Source organism: Heliangelus exortis, chromosome Z (assembly GCF_036169615.1).
Source record: "Heliangelus exortis chromosome Z, bHelExo1.hap1, whole genome shotgun sequence".
In the NCBI taxonomy this organism is placed as follows: Eukaryota; Metazoa; Chordata; class Aves; order Apodiformes; family Trochilidae; genus Heliangelus; species Heliangelus exortis.
The window spans coordinates 12,304,320-12,323,016 of NC_092454.1; the positions used below are offsets into that span (position 1 = coordinate 12,304,320).

The following is an 18,697-nucleotide window of genomic DNA, read 5'->3' on the forward strand; positions in this document are numbered from 1 at the left end:
TGAAATTTATGTTGCTATGGTTAAGTGTGTGTACTTCTATGGAAAAGGATACTCAGTGTATGCTCTTTTAGTGATTTCCAGGGCCCTCTCTCTGTTGCAAAGCAATGTATTATTACATAGTGAGGAACTGTAACATGATGGTCTTAGAAATGCTTTGGAGTAATTTTATTTCAGTCAGCTGTCAGTATTTTTCCCATGCTAGTTTTTGTCACAATGAGAAGTAAAACTGTTGCTGCCTGTAGTTTTTCTTTACTTTCCTTGCTCGAATCAGTCTTATTTTTCTGGGAGCTTGAACTGAGTTGTGACTGGATTTAAACTCCTAGAATAGAAAGTGGAGGTTTTTATAGAACATAGGTGTTACACGTTTAATTAAGGCATCTGTGCATACCTTTGCTAATGGCACCCTTAATATAATAATGACCAGAGTGATAAAAATATACCAAGTCTGTGAAATGTTTAAATAACTGAAATATTGATAACTTCTGTTGTGCCTATTTGGGTAATCTATAAATTAAAAAGTACTTGTGTCAGCTGATGTTTCCTTCTGGGATGTTTCCTTCTTTGTGCCAGTTTCCTTCTGGGAATTTGGTTTTTTTTTTTCGTTCAACCTTTATGTAATGCAGAAAATAATACTCTTTGCCACTTGGTGTTATGTGTATTTTTGGTTGATGTGTATTCTTTTCTCTTTAGATATTTTCAAAAGGGAAGCTTCTCTTTGGAAACAGTCCATTAGCATTTTAATGTTTATTAAGTATGAAGTAGTAATAAAGCACAGATTGCTTTCGAAGTTTATAAAGACAAAATTTTTAAAGCTGAGTTACTGCAGAAAGGAGTAACAAATAAGTAGTTCGTAATGCCACTTTATCTGAGCAGTGTTTGTAGCAGTAATGTTTGATGCACTTACAGAGATTTTATGAGCAATACCTATTTCTTTTCCAGGAGAAGGCTTAAGGATATTTATCTTGGAGACTTCTAAAAAGCCCTGCTTATTTGTGTAATACCTCTTTTTAAAATAGCTAACCATATGGATCCAGGGAATGCTCGTGCATGTCACATATGTCTAACGCCTTTCCTTCTCCTGGGACTGAACTACATTACATCATATTTTGTGATTACAAGACAGAATTCTAGTGGAACTTAGCCATATGGTTGAGTCATCTGTTCTCTTCAGTGTTGCAAGGATTAAACTAGCATCTTCAAAAGGCTGCTAAATTTATTGGCTTTTTTAACCTACAGAATTTGGAAACCTTCTGCTGTCTCTGGCAATGAAATCTACCCCATTTTCAGCTTATTATTTATATAATTCTTTGCAGTTGTTAACTGAATCTGTTAAAGATGCTGCTACAGGTTGCAAATTATGCCTATATGTTATTTTGGGTTTTCCATCTTGTGAGATGGAAGGGAACCCCAAAGATACATGATGCGGATTCCAAAAAGAAACAAAAAAAAACCCCAGCAAACCTACCTTCTTTGCATTTTTATGATAACTCACAAAGTTCTTAAGTGTTATCTATTCCTCACTGAAAACTTAGAAGCTGATACAAATCCTTGCTCTCCACCTGTTACTCCACCTTCTCATATAAATTATTGAAAACTGTGTTTTAAAAAGGATGAGAATTACCTTGTGCTGAGTGGTCATTTGCTCCTGGGAACATTATGAATTCAGCAGTTATTCATTCATAGTTGTTGCATTGGATGCTCTCCATGGAATCCAGCATAGCCTTGGTGTGCAGTTTCAATCTTTGATGTGTGTTTAGTGTAAACAGAACATGATTGGGAGTGTGAATATCTAGGGATAATTTTCAGGCACATTACTTGTTAGCATCAAAGGGATAGGGTGGCTTTAGGGAAATGTTTTGAGGTATTTATATTCTTACTAGGCATTTCCATCTCATGTCTGTTCCATGGACCCTCGCAAAGAGGTTATGGCTGTAACAGGGATGGTTTTTTACCATGGGAAAGGTAGGTGATGGCTGGTAGTACTGCAGTTCCACTTATTTTTTTATGGGATTGTGTGTCCTGTCTCCAGAGATTCTGGATATAGGATTTTATACTTTGTGCTCCTTTTCATTGTAGATTTTTAAATTGCAGTGCCATTGTATGGGGATGGTGAAAATCTACAGGCTGCTGAGCTGCGGAGCTCTCTTACTACAGAAAATGTGCATGGAACTTATGAATAAATCAGAGGATAAGTTACAGGCACCCTGAAGCATGGTTTCTCAACGTAGCAGCAACCATGTTCCTCACAGAAGGGGGTCAAAAGGACAACAAACTACTGTCAGCACTTAAAAAAAAAAAAAAAAAAGTCTTTTGAATTAAAACAATGGCATCTGTTTGTGACATCTGTCATCTTTTGAGAAGAATACTAGCACATTTGGTGAAGTGCAGGGTACCCAAATTGGTGAAACCGCTGCAGCAATTCTCTAGTGAGTAAAATGCAGACAAGAATATTCAGATGAGAATGGCAGGGTTACATTTACCTGTAGGTTGGTGCCTTAATAGCTGGGATGGTTGTGCCAGGCAGCAAGTTGCTCAGTCATTGTTCAAACAGGCAGGAGTTAAACTGTCTCAGGACAGCTACAGGCTGCCTGGAGGATGGTGTGCCAGCTGTGGCCCTGATCAGATGACAAGTGAGGCCATCCATGCCTGCTGAACAGAAAATCTGCTTGATCTGTGTGTGTTATTATTCATCCCTGTGGAGAAACTGCAGTCCTGTAGAGAGCTCCTTCTACAGATGAGGCCTAAGGGAAGGAACCAGGCTGAGTGCCTGCTTATTCTTTCTCTCCTTTTAGTTAAAGCCTGCTACGTGTGGGCAGTTGATGTTCCACATACAGAGTCTGACTCATGAAAGACTTGTCTGATTCTCAGTGCATGTGATGTGGAGGATAAACAACGTGGGAAGATGTGGTGGTGTGAAATCTCACATGCTCTTTCTCTGGCTGCTGAAGTGGATTTTTCTTTCATGCAAAACAACTCTTTGCTTTCCCAGCTTCTTAAGTCCAACTGGGAATGGATGTATCTTAGGTATAACTTTCCTATGACTCTTGTATTATCCCTAATTGGACCCATGGAAATAGAAGCAGCTGAGCTTAGCTTCCTGCTTTAATATTTGATTTTTAGAGACTAGATACTATATCTAGAAGTCAGTCTGTGGCACAAACATCTCTCAGTGGCGTTATGAAGATCTGACACAATGGGAGACTTTTTTGCCTTTGTTTGTAGTCATGAAGTACTTTTGGAGATTGAGTTGAGCCTTTGAAGACTCCAAGCAAAATAATTTCTTGGAATAGGGATTTGTCTCTGTGTATGCACTGTGTTTTATTTGGCTTTGTTGAGGGTTTCAGAATAGAAGTAGAAGTGGATCTGTCCTATACAAGAATGAGAAATTCAGCTATAAATAGACTGTTTTTCTACTCTGAATAGTTTTGATATTTTAATACATATTTAATTACAAATTTTGAAATTGTATTGCTTCCTACAATGGCATTCTAGTAGGTATAAAAAGTAACATGAAATATGAAGCAACCATCTAAGATGATTTCTGGTGGTTGGGGACAATATTAAGAGAGTGGAGCTTTGCCAAGTAATCTGCTTTGGCCTTCTAGGAGAGGGAAAAAAAAAAAAAAAAGGAAACAACTTTCATTGTGAGCTGTGTCATCATCTATACATATGTAATACAAATACAAGGTGCCATGGTGGCTTGTACCTTATCAATACATCTTAGAGCAGTAGTAAAACAGATCAATTAATGTAATTCTTGACAGTGTGCAGTTCTGCTTATTGTCTTGTCTGCAGACTTCATAATTATTTTTTTGTGTCTCTGTTCCACTTTGCAGAATAATGGGGAAGAAAAAAGAGCAGCAGTTCTAAACATAATGAAAACCATCTTACTATGCAGAAGTTCAAGTTGAGGTTCAAGTTGAATATCTGGAAAAATTTTTTTACTGTAAGGGTGACGGAGCCCTGGAACAAGCTGCCCAGGGGGGTTGTGGAGTCTCCTTCACTGGAGACATTCAAAACCCACCTGGACACGTTCCTATGCGATGTACTCTAGGTGGCCCTGCTCTGGCAGGGGGGATTGGACTAGATGATCTTTCGAGGTCCCTTCCAACCTCTAGGATTCTATGATTCTATGATTCTAAGTGACAAGATATGCAGTGTGTAGAGAGGTACAGCAGTAGACAGGAGGGAAGATGGAGCTATGGGTTTACAAAGTGCCAATTGTAGTAAGTGATGTAATGTTGCAGTTGAGCAGGTAACCAGCAGGATGGTTTTCCATTTACACCTCTGGAAGCAGGGAGACCCATCAAATCAAGTCCCTGTGTTCTCTTACTAAATGTACTAATCAAATGAAACTGGAGGATGTTGCTAAAAACCTAGGTAGATAGTCATGTAAGATACTTATACCAAGAAATACATGGTGCTCAATTTAAAACCAATTAGGAGGTGGCATGTGAATACCACTGAATGCTGAAAGCATGAAGAACCTGCTCCTGCCACTGTCTCCAGCCAAAGAGTTCAGATGGATGCCCTAGGTCACTTGGCACACTGTAATCCTCACAGACCATTGTGTCTAATACAGGAGGAATGCAAGATAGTCAACAAAGTAGCTGAATAAACAAACTTTACTTCCATGGTTAGCGTTGCCAGCCTGCTTACCACTGAAATATATACCTACCAGGTAAAAGGTATGATTACATTGTACAGACAGTATCACTTTAAATGTCATTATTTCTTTTTTCCCCAAGTGACCATGAAGCAGTTGTGCAGCAGAAACTTCGAGGACTTGGAAGAGCTTATATGAATTGCAGTTTGACCTTGCTACATATATAAAATCTGTTGATTCAGTAGCTCTTTAGTCTTAAAACATTTTTAGAAAGCATTCTTTTCCATGCATCTGGTGGTCAGTTTCTTGTTTTTATATAAATATTTTTAAGGTAAATATGAGGATTCTTGGGCATCTTTAATAACCATTTGAGAAGTGTGTGGGAGTTTTTAGGTCTGTTGGACACCCCATTAATTTTTTGAGCGGAGGACCTGCCACCTATCCAGCAGTAAGCAGTAGTCCATTAGATGTATTACTGACATTTACTGAGTAATATAAATAGGAGAAGAACAGTTGTCTCAATTCATTAAAGCTCAGGTCTTTATAGAGTCATAGAATGGTTTGTGTTGAAAGGGACCTTAAAGATCATCCAATTCCAATCCCCCTGCATGGTCATGGGCACCTCCTACCAGACCAGGTTGCTCAAGACCGCATCCAACCTGTCCTTGAACAGTTCCAGAGAAGGAGCAGCCACAGTTTCCTTGGGCAACCTGTGCCAGTGTCTCACCACTCTCAAATTAAAGAATTTCTTCCTAATGTCTAACTTAAGTCTCCCTTCTTCAAATCTGAAACTGTTTCCCCTTGTTCTCTCACTATACAAAAAGCCCTACCCCAGCTTTCTTGTAGGGCCCCTTCAAATATTTTTAAGGTTTCTACAAGGTCACCTCAAAAACCTCCTTTTCTCCAGGGTGAACAACCCTAGCTTCTTTAGGCTCTCTTCACAGGGGAGGTTCTCCAGCCCTCTGATCATTTTAATGGCTCTTCTCCAGGCAATTAATTAATTAATTTAATAATAATTAATTTTTACAGCTATCAATTAGCTTAGCAGATTCCCTATGCTGACCTCATGGCTTCTTTGCATTTAATGTCTGACAGAAATTGAGAAAAGAATAAGTTTATAGAAAAAAAAACCACAAAGCCAGAGACAAACAACCCAAGCAACTTATGAGAAAAACAACTCAGTAAACCAGTAAACTGTTAAATGCATTTCTTTCCGTTTTGACTTCCCTCTTGAGTGTTCCTGGACTGCAGTGTACAGCCTGCTGCAAATTCCAGTCATTATTTAAGCAAAGACCACATGCTTTTTCCTACACCTTTCCCTCCTCCCTCCTAAACTTGCAGTCTGAGATGACCATTTTAGTCAGGTCATCTTTGCCCTTCTCTGGTGAAAGACCCTTTCATTTCACAGCTTGTAGTACCCTTGTGCCAGAGAAGTTTCCGGACAGTCTCACTGACTGATAGAAGCATCCTGCTGAGTGACTTGCTATTCGGTTGTGTTATTCTGGGGTTCAGAATGAAAAAATTGTTTGGATAATAATCAATTCTTTTATCTACAGAAACTTGCCCAATGAATGGGTTATTATCAAGGTTTACTTACAAACTACCACTAGTCTTTTGTTACCATTCCTTGTTCATTCACTCCAATTCCTTCCTGCCTTCCCTATAGTGCTTTTTAAGTCCAATTCAAATGGCATTCATGGCCTGACACAAATACAGTCACTAATGTCAAATACTTCTGCACTTTGCATGGACAGTTGCCCCAACTGGGCACAGAAGCTCAAGAAGCACAATGGATTAACACTTCTGCTTGTAAAATGTTCACATCTTACTTGCATTGCTGCTGCTGTTCCCACCTTTCAAGGAATGTGCCTATAAACTATGAGCTGCAAATGCTTTGTCTTATGTAAATATGTTATTATTATCCATCAGTCACCTGAAATGGGGAACATAGATGGCCAAGTGAAGCTGGAACAGACTCCTCTTTTAAGAATTTGTGACATTTAGATAATATCACTATGAATTACTTTGAAAGCCCTTGTCACACTTCACTTTTTTGACAGTACCTTACTTGTGGTACAGTTAGCAAATGTAATTTTGTCCATGGCCTTCAAGGTGCTGTCTTAATGGAGTGCAGTGCCAGAGCTAAGCTTGCAATGCCACTGGAGGTACTCAGGCACCATGGGCTGACTTCAGAAGGTACAGGAAAGATCTAGAGCCACAGCAATTGAAAGGGGCGTGGGAAGCAGCAGTTTCTGCTAAGCTCTGCATGTCCTGGGTGGGAACTGTTTCCATGGACTCGGAGAAGCTGTTGCTGGTGAGTTCAACATCCTGTCCCTCTGCAAAGCAGATTTTTGTACTTCACCACACAAACGTGCTGCTGGTAAATAAAGTCACTAAATTGGAGATGGAGGGCAGGAAAAAGTGTAGGCTACTTATCCACATTTCACTGGTTCCTAGGTAATAAAGTTTTCAAGTAAGCTATTCTTCTGAGAAAAGCTATCATCTGATGTTTTAGCTTTGAGGGATGTTTTGTCTAGTGGATGCATTCCCTACAATAGGATTGTTCTTGTTTTTACAACTCTCTTGGGAAGTCCAGTACATGCAGAATTCTGTGGATGACCTTGTGATGCAGTGGTATGCAGTGTCCTAAACATGTTTGTGATGCCAGTCTTAAAGTGTTCCTTTCCTTTCCAGACAGTGAGTTGCTGAGTTAGAATTATCAGGAATTTCAATTTGCTACTCGGCTTCCCTGCAGTTCTGATTTCAGTGGAGATAACATAACTCTGTCTCCAGTAGGCTTGTAACAATGCAAGGTCACTTAAATCATCTCCTGTAGGCTGCATGCCAAAGATAAAGAAACAAAGTGGCTGTCCAGTTAATGTTTGCTCAGATCTTTGTACATGGAAAACACTGTGTACAAGTGCTAATTAGAACTATCACCTCTTGTTATATGTTGTTATTTCTTGCTTGACATTTACTAGTAAACTTAAAGGTAGCTGAGGCTTCATATTCTGTTGTGATGGTGATGAAAAAAAGAAAAAAACAAAACCAAAACAGGTACTTTTTCTAAACTTATTTCATGATCCTTGACCTTCTCTTCTGGAACGGAAAATGTTTACTTTGTGACCGGAAAACCATGTGCAAAATAGGTAGTGCAAGCTTGTAACTGTAAATGGAGAAAAAAAAAAAAAGGAAAAATGCTTTGTTATGAAAGTTTCTCTTTGGACACAAAGCAGTCTGTCAGCTTGTCAACATGTTGTCTGTGATCTCAGTGATCAGCAGATTTTTAGGGGGCAGTATCAGCCCCAAAAGTTATAGTAACTACTTCATAAGTATCTTGTGAGCATAGAATTATCTCTAGGTTTGCAGAGGAATAACCTGTGCGTAGAGGAAGTTTAAGACACATGGTGAACAACTGAATAAAATTACTGTCTGTAACACTTGCTGAAGTGTGTCTCTGGCTGATGGAGCTCTGAGAGTTCAGCTTGTCTTGATGGTGGTCATTGGAGGTGTTGTGAGCAGTGTTCATTTGGTCTGAGTATTGTAATATTTAATCACTTATCATCAACTGATGATGTAAATGAAATCAATCAGTTCTCTCCAGAACTCTGCTTCTCTCCATTAAACTTGACCAGACAAAGCCTTGTTCAGGAGTGGCTTTGCATCCCAAGCACAGCTAACTCCTTCTTTCTCAGGTTCTTAAAAGTTTAAATATGGGAAATACTTAATTGTTAGCAGAGAGATTCTTCATTCAGAGATTATTTGAGGCCATGCAGCACAGTTACCTATCTGAAAATTAAGACTAATATAATAGTCTTAAATTAAGAGCATGCTTGAGAGGGATGCTAAATTTCAGTCAAAAATTTCAACCCAGCTATGCATATCCAGTTAATGTTTTGATTTTGCATTTCCCATCTTTTCAGCTGTCATTGTATTGTATTTATATTTCCTTACTTCAGTATGACAGGTGAATGTTGCAGTTAAGGTTTATTAGGGATGACAGATTGTCTGATCCCCTGTATAATGATACTCTTGTATTTTCATAGGAAAAGATTGACAGTATTAAGTCATAACTGTAAATTTTTCAGTTTATCCAAAAACTTGCACTTGAGCAGCCTGAAGAACAACTGAGTAGAGTGCGGATTCTGCCAGATGAATCTGAAATGTGTATTTCATCAGCTACGTTTTGCATGTGTTCACAAACCATTGTTATTAGAGAATGTTAATTGTTTGAAGGAAGGCTGTTGATAACTGTTTGGCATATTGCCTATAGGAGGAGGGTGGGGTAGGTGGAGATAAAGAAACCCTACATCTTTTCCAGGATCATTCTTCCAAATTTCTTCCACACATGTGTTTACCTTTGCACAGAAGGGCTCTGTTTTTCTTATTTGCATGCTACATGTACAGCATCATGTGTCATGCTGTATTATTCAGCTGCCTGACTTGCATATTTGCAACACAAAACAAGCAAAACCCCCAAAGCCTTAGCTTTATTGCTGATGATTGTACCTTCTTAGCTGTATAAGTCTGATGTTTTTGTTGCTGTCATGTTAGACTAAAGAGATTTAGCAAAAAATCTGCTGCCACTTGGTGTTACAAATACCCAAGTTAGTATGTAATGAATTTGGCATCCTCCAATCTCTTTTTTTAATTGTGTTTGTGTGCAACTGTATTTTTTGTTATTAAAAAAGGTGTGGTTGAAAACTATAGTAAAGGTTAATTAAACCTTGTAACATGTTCTTATAACAGGATGATAGCATATGCAATTAAATGTTTTACTATTAACATGAACATGGCATCATTCTGCAACATGAGAATCAGAACACTACAGGCTTCCTTATCCAACATGTATGTATCTCCTATGTACAGCTTCCACAGCTGGGAGGTAATTTGAGGCCCAGCTGTGTGTTGGGTCTGGGATGTTTGTGATAGTGTAATTATAAGCAGGGGTGTACTTATCAGAACAGCTCCTCAAAGGGGAAGCTGATGCTTCAAGCTGATGCTTGATCTCAGTTCTTTCTTAAATTTGGGGTTTGGCATAAGCATGCTTACTTGTTTATACCAGAATACTGGATTGTATGTCAATTTTTCAGCTTACTATCTGAATACTGAAGGAATATTCCTGAAACTGGTTCTTGAAGATGTGGCCATTCTAAAAAGCTCTTCTGCCAAGAATTCTCAGCAAGCCTTAATCTTAACATTTTCCTGTAGCTTATTCTGTTTCATGTTTCAGAAGTAAACTGGTTATTTCAGGTCATGAGAAAATCTTAACTTAGGTGTTGCATTTCTTTTTGAAAGTGTGAGTTAGTTTTTAATTAGATGTGTGGGTGTGTAGAATATCATTTTACCTGCCATCTCTATCTTTCTTTTCCAAAATATAAAAAAAAAAAAAGAGAAAAAAAAAGGAAACAAAAATAAGTTCAGGAGTTAGGAGCTACCAATCTGTAGGATTTATGGGTAAGGGTAATTTATCAAATATTCTATATTTAAGTATCTTATATGACTGAATGTAAAAAATACAGAAGCATGACAAGAAAAGGGCATAATATGCTGTCAAACAAACACTGACTGTTAACTTTGAAGGATCTTATTTACAGGTTTGTTACATTTTTTAACATCTGCTTTTAATAGTAGGCTCCTCTTAAAGCCTGTTCCCCAGATGAAGAACATGCAATGAATTTAATTTTAGGTGGAGCCTGCAGCTTGGCTGCCCATTCACTGTCATTGAGTCTAAATATTGCTGGAGAGAACAGGTTTTTTTTCTGATGTAATTAATGCTCTGTAGTCTGTAATAGTTTATTACAGTACTATAAAACAGAGACTATAACCTGCTTGATATGCATATACCCACCAGTTGTACCACTACCATAAGAGACTGCAGTTGCTCTTTGTTTTCTGCATGCCACTTCCTCTGACAGATCTTTTATACTTGTGGTTCTGGGTTGTGTTCTTTTAATTCCTGACTGCTCTTCTGCCCTAGGCTGCACTCTCCCAAAAGTTTTTGAGGCATTTTGGTTTGGTTTTTTTTTGTTTGTTTTGTTTTTGGTTATGTATTGGTTTTGTTGTTTGTTTGTTTGTATTTAATAACTAGTAACCTGGAATACTTTTCTCTGATTTTCTGGGCATGCACAGCCTGTGGCTTTGATTTTTATCAGTCTGCACCTTGTACACTCTTGCAAATCTTGACAGAGAAACATAATTTTCTTCAGCTAGAGACAATAAAGGCTGTTTAAGCATCAGCTCAAGGTGTTGGGTTGTTTTGTTTGGGTTTCTTTTAGTTGAGTTGACTCAATGAGTCTTATCAGTATGAATTTAGTCACTAGAAAGTGTGCAGAAATTGAGAGCTAGTGAATTGGCAGTCTTGCTGTAATGAACTTTACTGATGCCAAAGAGCCAAGCCATAGTCTGTTGGAGATAGCTCTTCTGAGGGTAGTGGGGTGCCAGCACTCATATAAATGCAGCTTTCTATTGCACCAGGTTGTTCCTCCTGAAGGCTGAACTCTGTCGTTGGTCCAGACCAGAAGGCATGGATGCATCTCTTGTTCCTTGTCCAGAGCTTGTGTTGCTATGATCTATGGAATATAGAAGGTTAACTGCCCTCTGTTTTCTTAGTATCTTGCTAGATCCAGATTGGGCTTCTGGTAGAGGAAATAGGCCACGTCCTGCGGGTTCAGAGGGGGTATAGGAATCATCAGTTTAGGGGAAATAGTGTCTTGTCACAGATTCCACTGGTGAGAAGGAGCAGAAGGATTTAGTGGGTTAATTTTGAAAAGATTTAAATGTAGAGTAGTTGTCTTTTCAGCAGTCCTAGGGATATGCCATCCAAGTGGTTGATTTTTTAAAGACAAATGTGTGGGAGAAAAACTTAGTAAAACTCTTTACAGTCTGCATAGTTCAGTCTCTTAACCTGTTACTCTCTACAAAGTGTGAGCTGGGAAGAGTCCTAAATATGCAAAGTTTTGGCTGGCCTGTGTTGTCAGAGTGATGTGTGGATCAGCTGAGGCACCTCATTGCTTATCTACATGAGGTATGTGATGAAGGTCCCATGGGGCTAGTGCAGCTCCAGAGGAGAAACCAGTACTAGACAAATGAAGGAGAACATTCTAAAATGCAGTAAGAGCAAAGGATTTTTTTTTCCTGCACTACTCTTCTGCTACAGAGTTTTCTCTGGCAACTGCTTAGGCTCTGGCTTGAGCCATTGAGCCCTGAAGAACTTTTTCCACACAGCTTGCACGTTACTTCTATGTGGCTTTCTTTGGGTTGGAGTTTTGTTAAATGGTGATAAATGTGTGCAGGATCATACAGGAGAGCCTGGACACAGTGCTGGTGATATTAATATTTCTCCCTTCTTTTTCTTTATTACAGACAAATGAGTGGAATAAGAATGATGATCGGCTGCTGCAGGCGGTGGAGAATGGCGATCCTGAGAAAGTGGCTTCATTGCTGGGTAAAAAGGGAGCCAGTGCCACCAAACAAGATAGTGAGGGCAAAACTGCGTAAGTCCAACTTAAACTTATTTAAGCACAAGGAAGGGGGAAAAAACCAACTTTGGATGTGTATGCCACTTACAGGAGCTAAGAACCAAAGACCATCCTAAAAAAAAAAAAAAAAAAGAAACTTTTGTTTAAATCCAAGGCACAATACATTTTGGGAAGCTCCTTTCTTAGTCTGTGTTTGTAATTCTACAGTTAAAATTCCTTTTCAGAATCAGAAAACTCATTGAGGTAACTTGAAGATGGAATGCTGGGTAAATTGGGGCTATTTTAGGACAGAGTATTTTAGGAGTTAGGAATTTTGTGGCGCACTGCAGACTGAATACTCCAAAAGGCATTAGTCTCTGGGGCTATTTTTTCCCATGAACATTAGTTCAATGACATAGCAATGAAGGTAAATTTTTCTTTCTAATGGGTTAGCTTGAACTGAAACTATGGTGGGGGTTTAAAGTCTTGCAGATGCTAATGATTCATGCAGCTGTTCCTTGTTTTGAAGTTTGACACTGAAAGTTTTGTGTGAATGAGATTTCTTTTGCAGTCTGAATTTATTTTATATATAGCATTGTCTTCTTCCATTCTTCCTCTTGGTCTCCTGTGAACATTCTGAATTGTGGAAGATGCAAGATTCCACTAAGAAAATTACAGCCAGGAGATTACAATCCTTAAATTTTACTAGGCCCCAGAAAGATGGTTAAGAAACAGACATCCTGTGACAGAAACAAGACCTTCGTGAAACTCTGGATAAATGGGGAGAAAGGAGAACAGTTTATAATCTTGGGAGAGCCATCACAAGGCAGTTCATACCAAATCATAAGTTGTAATGACTTTGCTTCTGGGTTACATTCACTGAGTCACAATCTGCTTCTTGGGTAGGGTGTTTCAGTTTCCTGCATCTGTTGTATTTCTGTTCTGCATCTGAGGAAACTGAATGCTGACCATGACTCATAATGACCTTCCACTTCTTACTTCAGAAGTCCAAGTTTTCTAATTACTTCAAGCGGGCTTGCTCCGCACTTTAATATGGTTCTAATTTTTAAACGTTGCATGTGTGTGTTTGTATTCTGAATGTAGCCAAATCATGTCTTCTATTAATTCTTCTGAATTACAGCTATGTCTAACATCTTGTGTTTTTACAGTCAACATACCTTCAAAGCTGGATTCTGAAATCTTAAACTGCATTGTAACCAATGTAACAATGTAACTTTTTTACAAGTTGCATTTATATTTTGATACTATGAACTTTCCTAGGGAACCTAGCAAGACTGAAATTACTTACAAGCACACACAAGCCTCTTAACAGTAAGAAGTAGGATTGTTTTAACTCTAGGGATCTGAAGCAATGATTTTCAGCTTTACAGGAATGTGAATTAAATTTGAATTAATGCTATAAAGAACTCTGCACTTGATTGTTCCATATGCTTGCGCTATATTTTCGTTTGCTTTTTTAGGTGTTTCTGTGTATTGGCTTAAAGGAAAGCTTGAGAGGGAACAAAGAAAAGGAGTATTGCTATGATATAGAAATACAGTGTGTCAATGCACATCCTGTTCCCAGTGCACTGGGAGACCTGCTAGGGTTATTTCTTTCTCGGTTTTGAGAGATAGAGGCTGACAGGTGTAGAACAATGACAGTGATCTGGAGAGACATAGCTACCAGAGTATCATGACCCAGAACTGTTGTCCAGAATGTTTTATTAGTAATGGGCAGTGTTCTGACTGCATTTTTCCCTCTTCAGAGGCTTTTTTTAATGTGTGCAACAAGAAGTACAGACATAATTTCTCTGTAGGTAGGCTTGCTTCTACTGTGTTTGCAGTATGATAACCAGGCTTCCTTTTAATCACAGAATTACAAAATGTTAAGGGTTGGAAGGGACCAACCTCCATACCAATGTAGCTCATTTGCCACTTAGAAGCTTTGTTTAGAGGCAATAGAGCCTGCTGCATCCCAGCACTGGTATGTTATTGTCCTGCAGAAGCATGGTATTGGTTTGTCTGCAGCCTCACCTATAACATGGGAGACTTTCATGCTGGAAAAGCACAATCTGAAAAGGTCTTTTTGGGGCAGCTGGTCATCATTCTGCTCAGATTTCACTGGTTACATTTTAAAAGGCATTCTACAGAGCCATGTGGAAAGGGAGCTATTTTTAATGAGTGTTCTATCGATCACTCTGAGTATGGATTGATACATTTGTTTACATAATTAGCCTGGAGGTGAGTAACCAGAAGAACATGATGGATTCAATTATATAATAATGTGCATAATGTGATTAAAGATTTTGGAATGTGGTCTAAAGCAAAAAGAGGAGAAACAATTACATGCTTGCTGTGCAAGTTTGTTAGGAGTTGTTGTCTGTTCCCTTAAGATGTGCCATGTTTCTTTTAAGATATTTTCTTTTTGTTAATAACTATACAAACAAAATTCTTGATACTGCCTAGGTCTTTATTTGAAGTATAGTGTATTAGTGTAGTAAATTGTTTTAAACAGAACATCGAGAGGATGCCACTTTTTCATGCTCAAAGGCATTCTTTTAATTTTTTCTTTAATAATTCAATGGCCTCTTAATATAAAAGCTTGAACTGAGAGAAGCAGAGTCCTGAAGCCAAGATTTTCTCTATTTTTCCTGTTGAGTACAGTTTGCATCATTTCACTGTGTCCTGTTGCAATGTACTCTGCATCAGCTTTGGACATAACCACCTAAATTTCACGTGTATCCTCTTTTGCCTCTGTCCTATAGGTCCTTTTCTTTTCTTGTCCACATGAAATAGCATAGATATACTTAAACTAATGAGGTCTGGGTAGCAGTAAAATTTCTAAGGTAGTATTTACAAATTTTCATTAGGAGGTTTAACTCTCCAGCAGTACCTCTTTAGAAGAATACTACAAAATATTGTCAGAGTAATGAAATGAGTTTTTTAAGACTTGCCTGACTTTCCACACCACTACTCCGCCTCTGACTCAGTTTTTACTATAAACAATAAATCAGTTTTAAGGCTATGGAGCAAATCCACCTTTGGCATGAGTTGACACAACCCCATTGTTTCTCCCACTTACACAGCAAAGACTATTGCCAAGCACACTTGTAATAGAGCCTATCTGGAAATCTGACTCTGCTGTTATAGTCTTATTTTGCCAGATAGGGGGTTTTTGTCTAGCTTCCTTAAACAACAAAACAGTGCTTTCCAGTTTGGAATCTGATCATTTAAATCCCACTGAAACTAACAAAAAATGGGCTTTCAGAAAGGGCCTTTTCAGAAGGTGATAGGATTCATTCATGTACTGCACTTTCCACAAGAGCTGGTGCTCAAATGTGCTGTTATTTAAAGAAGCTGCTGCAGTTATTGAAGGCGGTTGTGGAGGGTGGGGGTCACAGGATGGAGGTGAAATTTTGGAAAGGATTCACAGTGTATAAATGGCATCATTTCCATGTCCTGAAGTTATTTTGTCTGTGTGCCAAGCCCTCACTTCCATGTCTACATGTTTCTGCAAGGTACTGAGCTAGAATTAAATGCTTATGGCTATTAACTGAAACAATAGTCTTTGTAATTTTTTTAACTGCAATTGAATCAGTTGTTATTTAATAAAATGAGTCTGACAATGGTACAAAAAAGCTTTAGAAGCCTCCATAGTACTCCTTCACCAAACTATTGTCTATAGCAGCAAGTAGAAATAATACTTGCTGCTATAATACTTCAAATTTTCATTTGAACCAGGGCTTAACCAAAAATAAGTCTTGGAGTATATTTCAGCCCCAAATCATTCATATATATTATGTGTGTGGTATAATTTTTCTCTTCTGTCTTTTGGATCTTAGTGTATAAGGACGTGGGGCAAGTGACTTGAAGGACATTGTTGTTCAAGAAGTAAAGCAGGTTTGAATTACCTATGAGAGAGTCTCTTCTTGTATATAATAATATTTATCTTAAAGGAAGCTGTTGGGAGAGTACAGACATACTACAGTTGTGACACTGTTCCAGTTGGAAAGAAAAACATAGAAAGCGGGTTAGATAGCTGATCTTCAGAACTGGAAGTCAGGTTAGCCTACTGCCTGTGAAACAGAAGAATTGTAATAACCTTCTCTTGATTACATATTACTATACATTCTCTAGGAGACCTTCAAAATTTAGGCAATCTCAAATATTTTGTTATGCACACATTTTCATGTGTTGAGGGTCTTCAGTCTAACACCATGCTCTAGCAGATGTTTCTTTTGTACAGGCTGTGTGCTGTATCTTAAAATTGCCTAAATACTAAAGTAGAAAAGCATAATTTGAAAATTGTACCAATGTGTGAGCTGCAATAAAGGTCTAGTGCCTGAGGATTGTTGGCTCTCCAGGAATGGAGTTCATTGGTTTTCCAGTGGCCTTATATGATACTTGACAGAAAATATTTTAAAATTTATTTTTATCATTAATTTATGATGGTACAGATGGTCACAATAACGCCTAGGTTTCAGAGCATGGACAAAGAATGGAAGACTACAGCAATATTCACCTGTGTTTTATCTCTAGCCAACAGATAGCTGAAGTCTGTTTTTTGTTCCAAAATTTCTTTTGAAGTTTATTTCTGTGGGAGATTCAGGTGTAAAAATTTCTGTCTCTCCAAAATCTTCAAGAAGTTCTTTTCAGATTTCAATCCTGATTGTTCCATTTTGTTCCCCCATTTCCCCTGCAGCATTGTTGTGAACAGAATTTGATTAAGATGTTGTTAAAGTTTCCTGGAAAACTGCTTTCTACTTCAGACTAACACTTAGAAAAATTATGAAACATCTGGGCATGATTGGGTGAAACCCTTCTCTGCCAGGATCCTAGGTTGGGCTAATTAACTTTCTATTACATTCAATATGAGCCAATTGTTAATGTATGGTGAGAGGAAATGTTCCATAATGGAAGAGTAGTATTTAATTTAAATTTTATAATTTGGCAATACATGAAAAAAATCAATATTTCATCCAAACATTGCTTTATCTACAGTCATTCAGGCTTTTAAATTAAGTCCATGGAGTAAAATTCATGTTAGTGAGTTGTTCCTGGCTCTTGACCGAAACTGAAAGTGACTGAAGACTTTCTGATGGCTTCAAGTACATGACCACTCACTTCAACACATCATGTTCCAATATTTAGAAACCAGCAGCACTCAGGTTCTATTGTACATGGTTTTGAAGCAGTTTTTTAAAAAGACATTTTATTATTTTTATACTTTTGTATTATTTTAAAAAAGTGAGAAGGCCATCTTCTGAAGAGACAGGAATATCTTCATTGATGACTTGGATGAGGGGATTGAGTCCATCATCAGCAAGTTTGCTGATGACACCAAGCTGGGGAGAAGTGTTGATCAGCTGGAAGGCAGGAGGATTCTGCAGAGGGACCTGGACAGACTGGAGAGATGGGCTGACTCCAATGGGATGAGCTTCAACAAGGCCAAGTGCCGGGTCCTGCACTTTGGCCACAACAACCCCATGGGGAGCTCCAGGCTGGGCACAGAGTGGTTGGAGAGCAGCCAGGCAGAAAGGGACCTCGGAGTCTGGATTGACAGGAAGCTGAACATGAGCCAGCAGTGTGCCCAGGTGGCCAAGAAGGCCAATGGCATCCTGGCATGTATCAGAAACAGTGTCACCAGCAGGTCCAAGGAGGTGATTCTGCCCCTGTACTCAGCCCTGGTAAGGCCACACCTTGAGTACTGTGTTCAGTTCTGGGCCCCTCAGTTCAAGAAGGATATTGAGGTCCTTGAACAGGTCCAAAGGAGGGCAACCAAGCTGGTGAAGGGACTCGAACACAGATCCTATGAGGAGAGGCTGAGGGAGCTGGGGCTGTTCAGCCTGAAGAAGAGGAGGCTCAGGGGAGACCTCATTGCTCTCTACAACTACCTGAAAGGAGGATGGAGCCAGGCGGGGGTTGGTCTCTTTTCCCAGGCAACTCTCAGTAAGACAAGAGGGCATGGTCTTAAATTGTGCCGGGGGAAGTTCAGATTGGATATTAGAAAGAATTTTTTCACGGAAAGGGTGATCAGACATTGGAACGGGCTGCCTGGGGAGGTGGTGGACTCTTCGTCCCTGGAGACATTTAAAAAGCGACTCGATATGGCACTCAGTGCCATAGTCTAGTGACTGTGGCAGTAGTTGATCAAGGGTTGGACTCGATGATCTCTGAGGTCCCTTCCAACCCAGCCTATTCTATGATTCTATGATTCTATGATTCTATGAATTAGTGCTCTTTGGTTTTGTTTCAGTTACGAAGTTTCTAAACTGCACTTGTGAAAAACTGAAGCTTTTTACTTTTTCTCTTTAGTAATTTCCTGCATTGTAAAACTAACAAATCCAGTTACTTAAAGAACTCATGTATTTTATACAAAGTCCTCTGAGCATTGAGAAGCATCCCAACAGGCTTTTTGGATCTTGCATATACATACACAATCCATCTGTAATTTCTTCTAGGAGCAAACTTGTGTCTTCTGTTTTGTCACTGCTTTTTTATGCAGGCTGGTAGGATGTCTGTTCTTAATGAACCTGCATTTCATTGCCTGCTAGTAGGGCTACCATCAGAAGAAACTCAACTTCTGAAAGGCCCCTGTCCATGTGTTTGTGGAGCCTTTTCCTGCTCATGG

The 18,697-nt window shown here is 38.8% G+C and overlaps 1 protein-coding gene across 10 annotated transcripts in view; it reads left to right on the forward strand.

The window, feature by feature from the left end:
* RAI14 (retinoic acid induced 14) overlaps nt 1-18,697 on the forward strand; it is an 86,071-nt gene that overhangs the window by 36,030 nt on the left and 31,344 nt on the right. For all 10 annotated transcript variants that reach the window (XM_071732250.1, XM_071732252.1, XM_071732253.1 and 7 more), the window contains one exon: nt 11,972-12,102. In XM_071732250.1, coding sequence (XP_071588351.1) covers nt 11,972-12,102 — 131 coding nt within the window. The remainder of the gene's footprint in view (nt 1-11,971; nt 12,103-18,697) is intronic.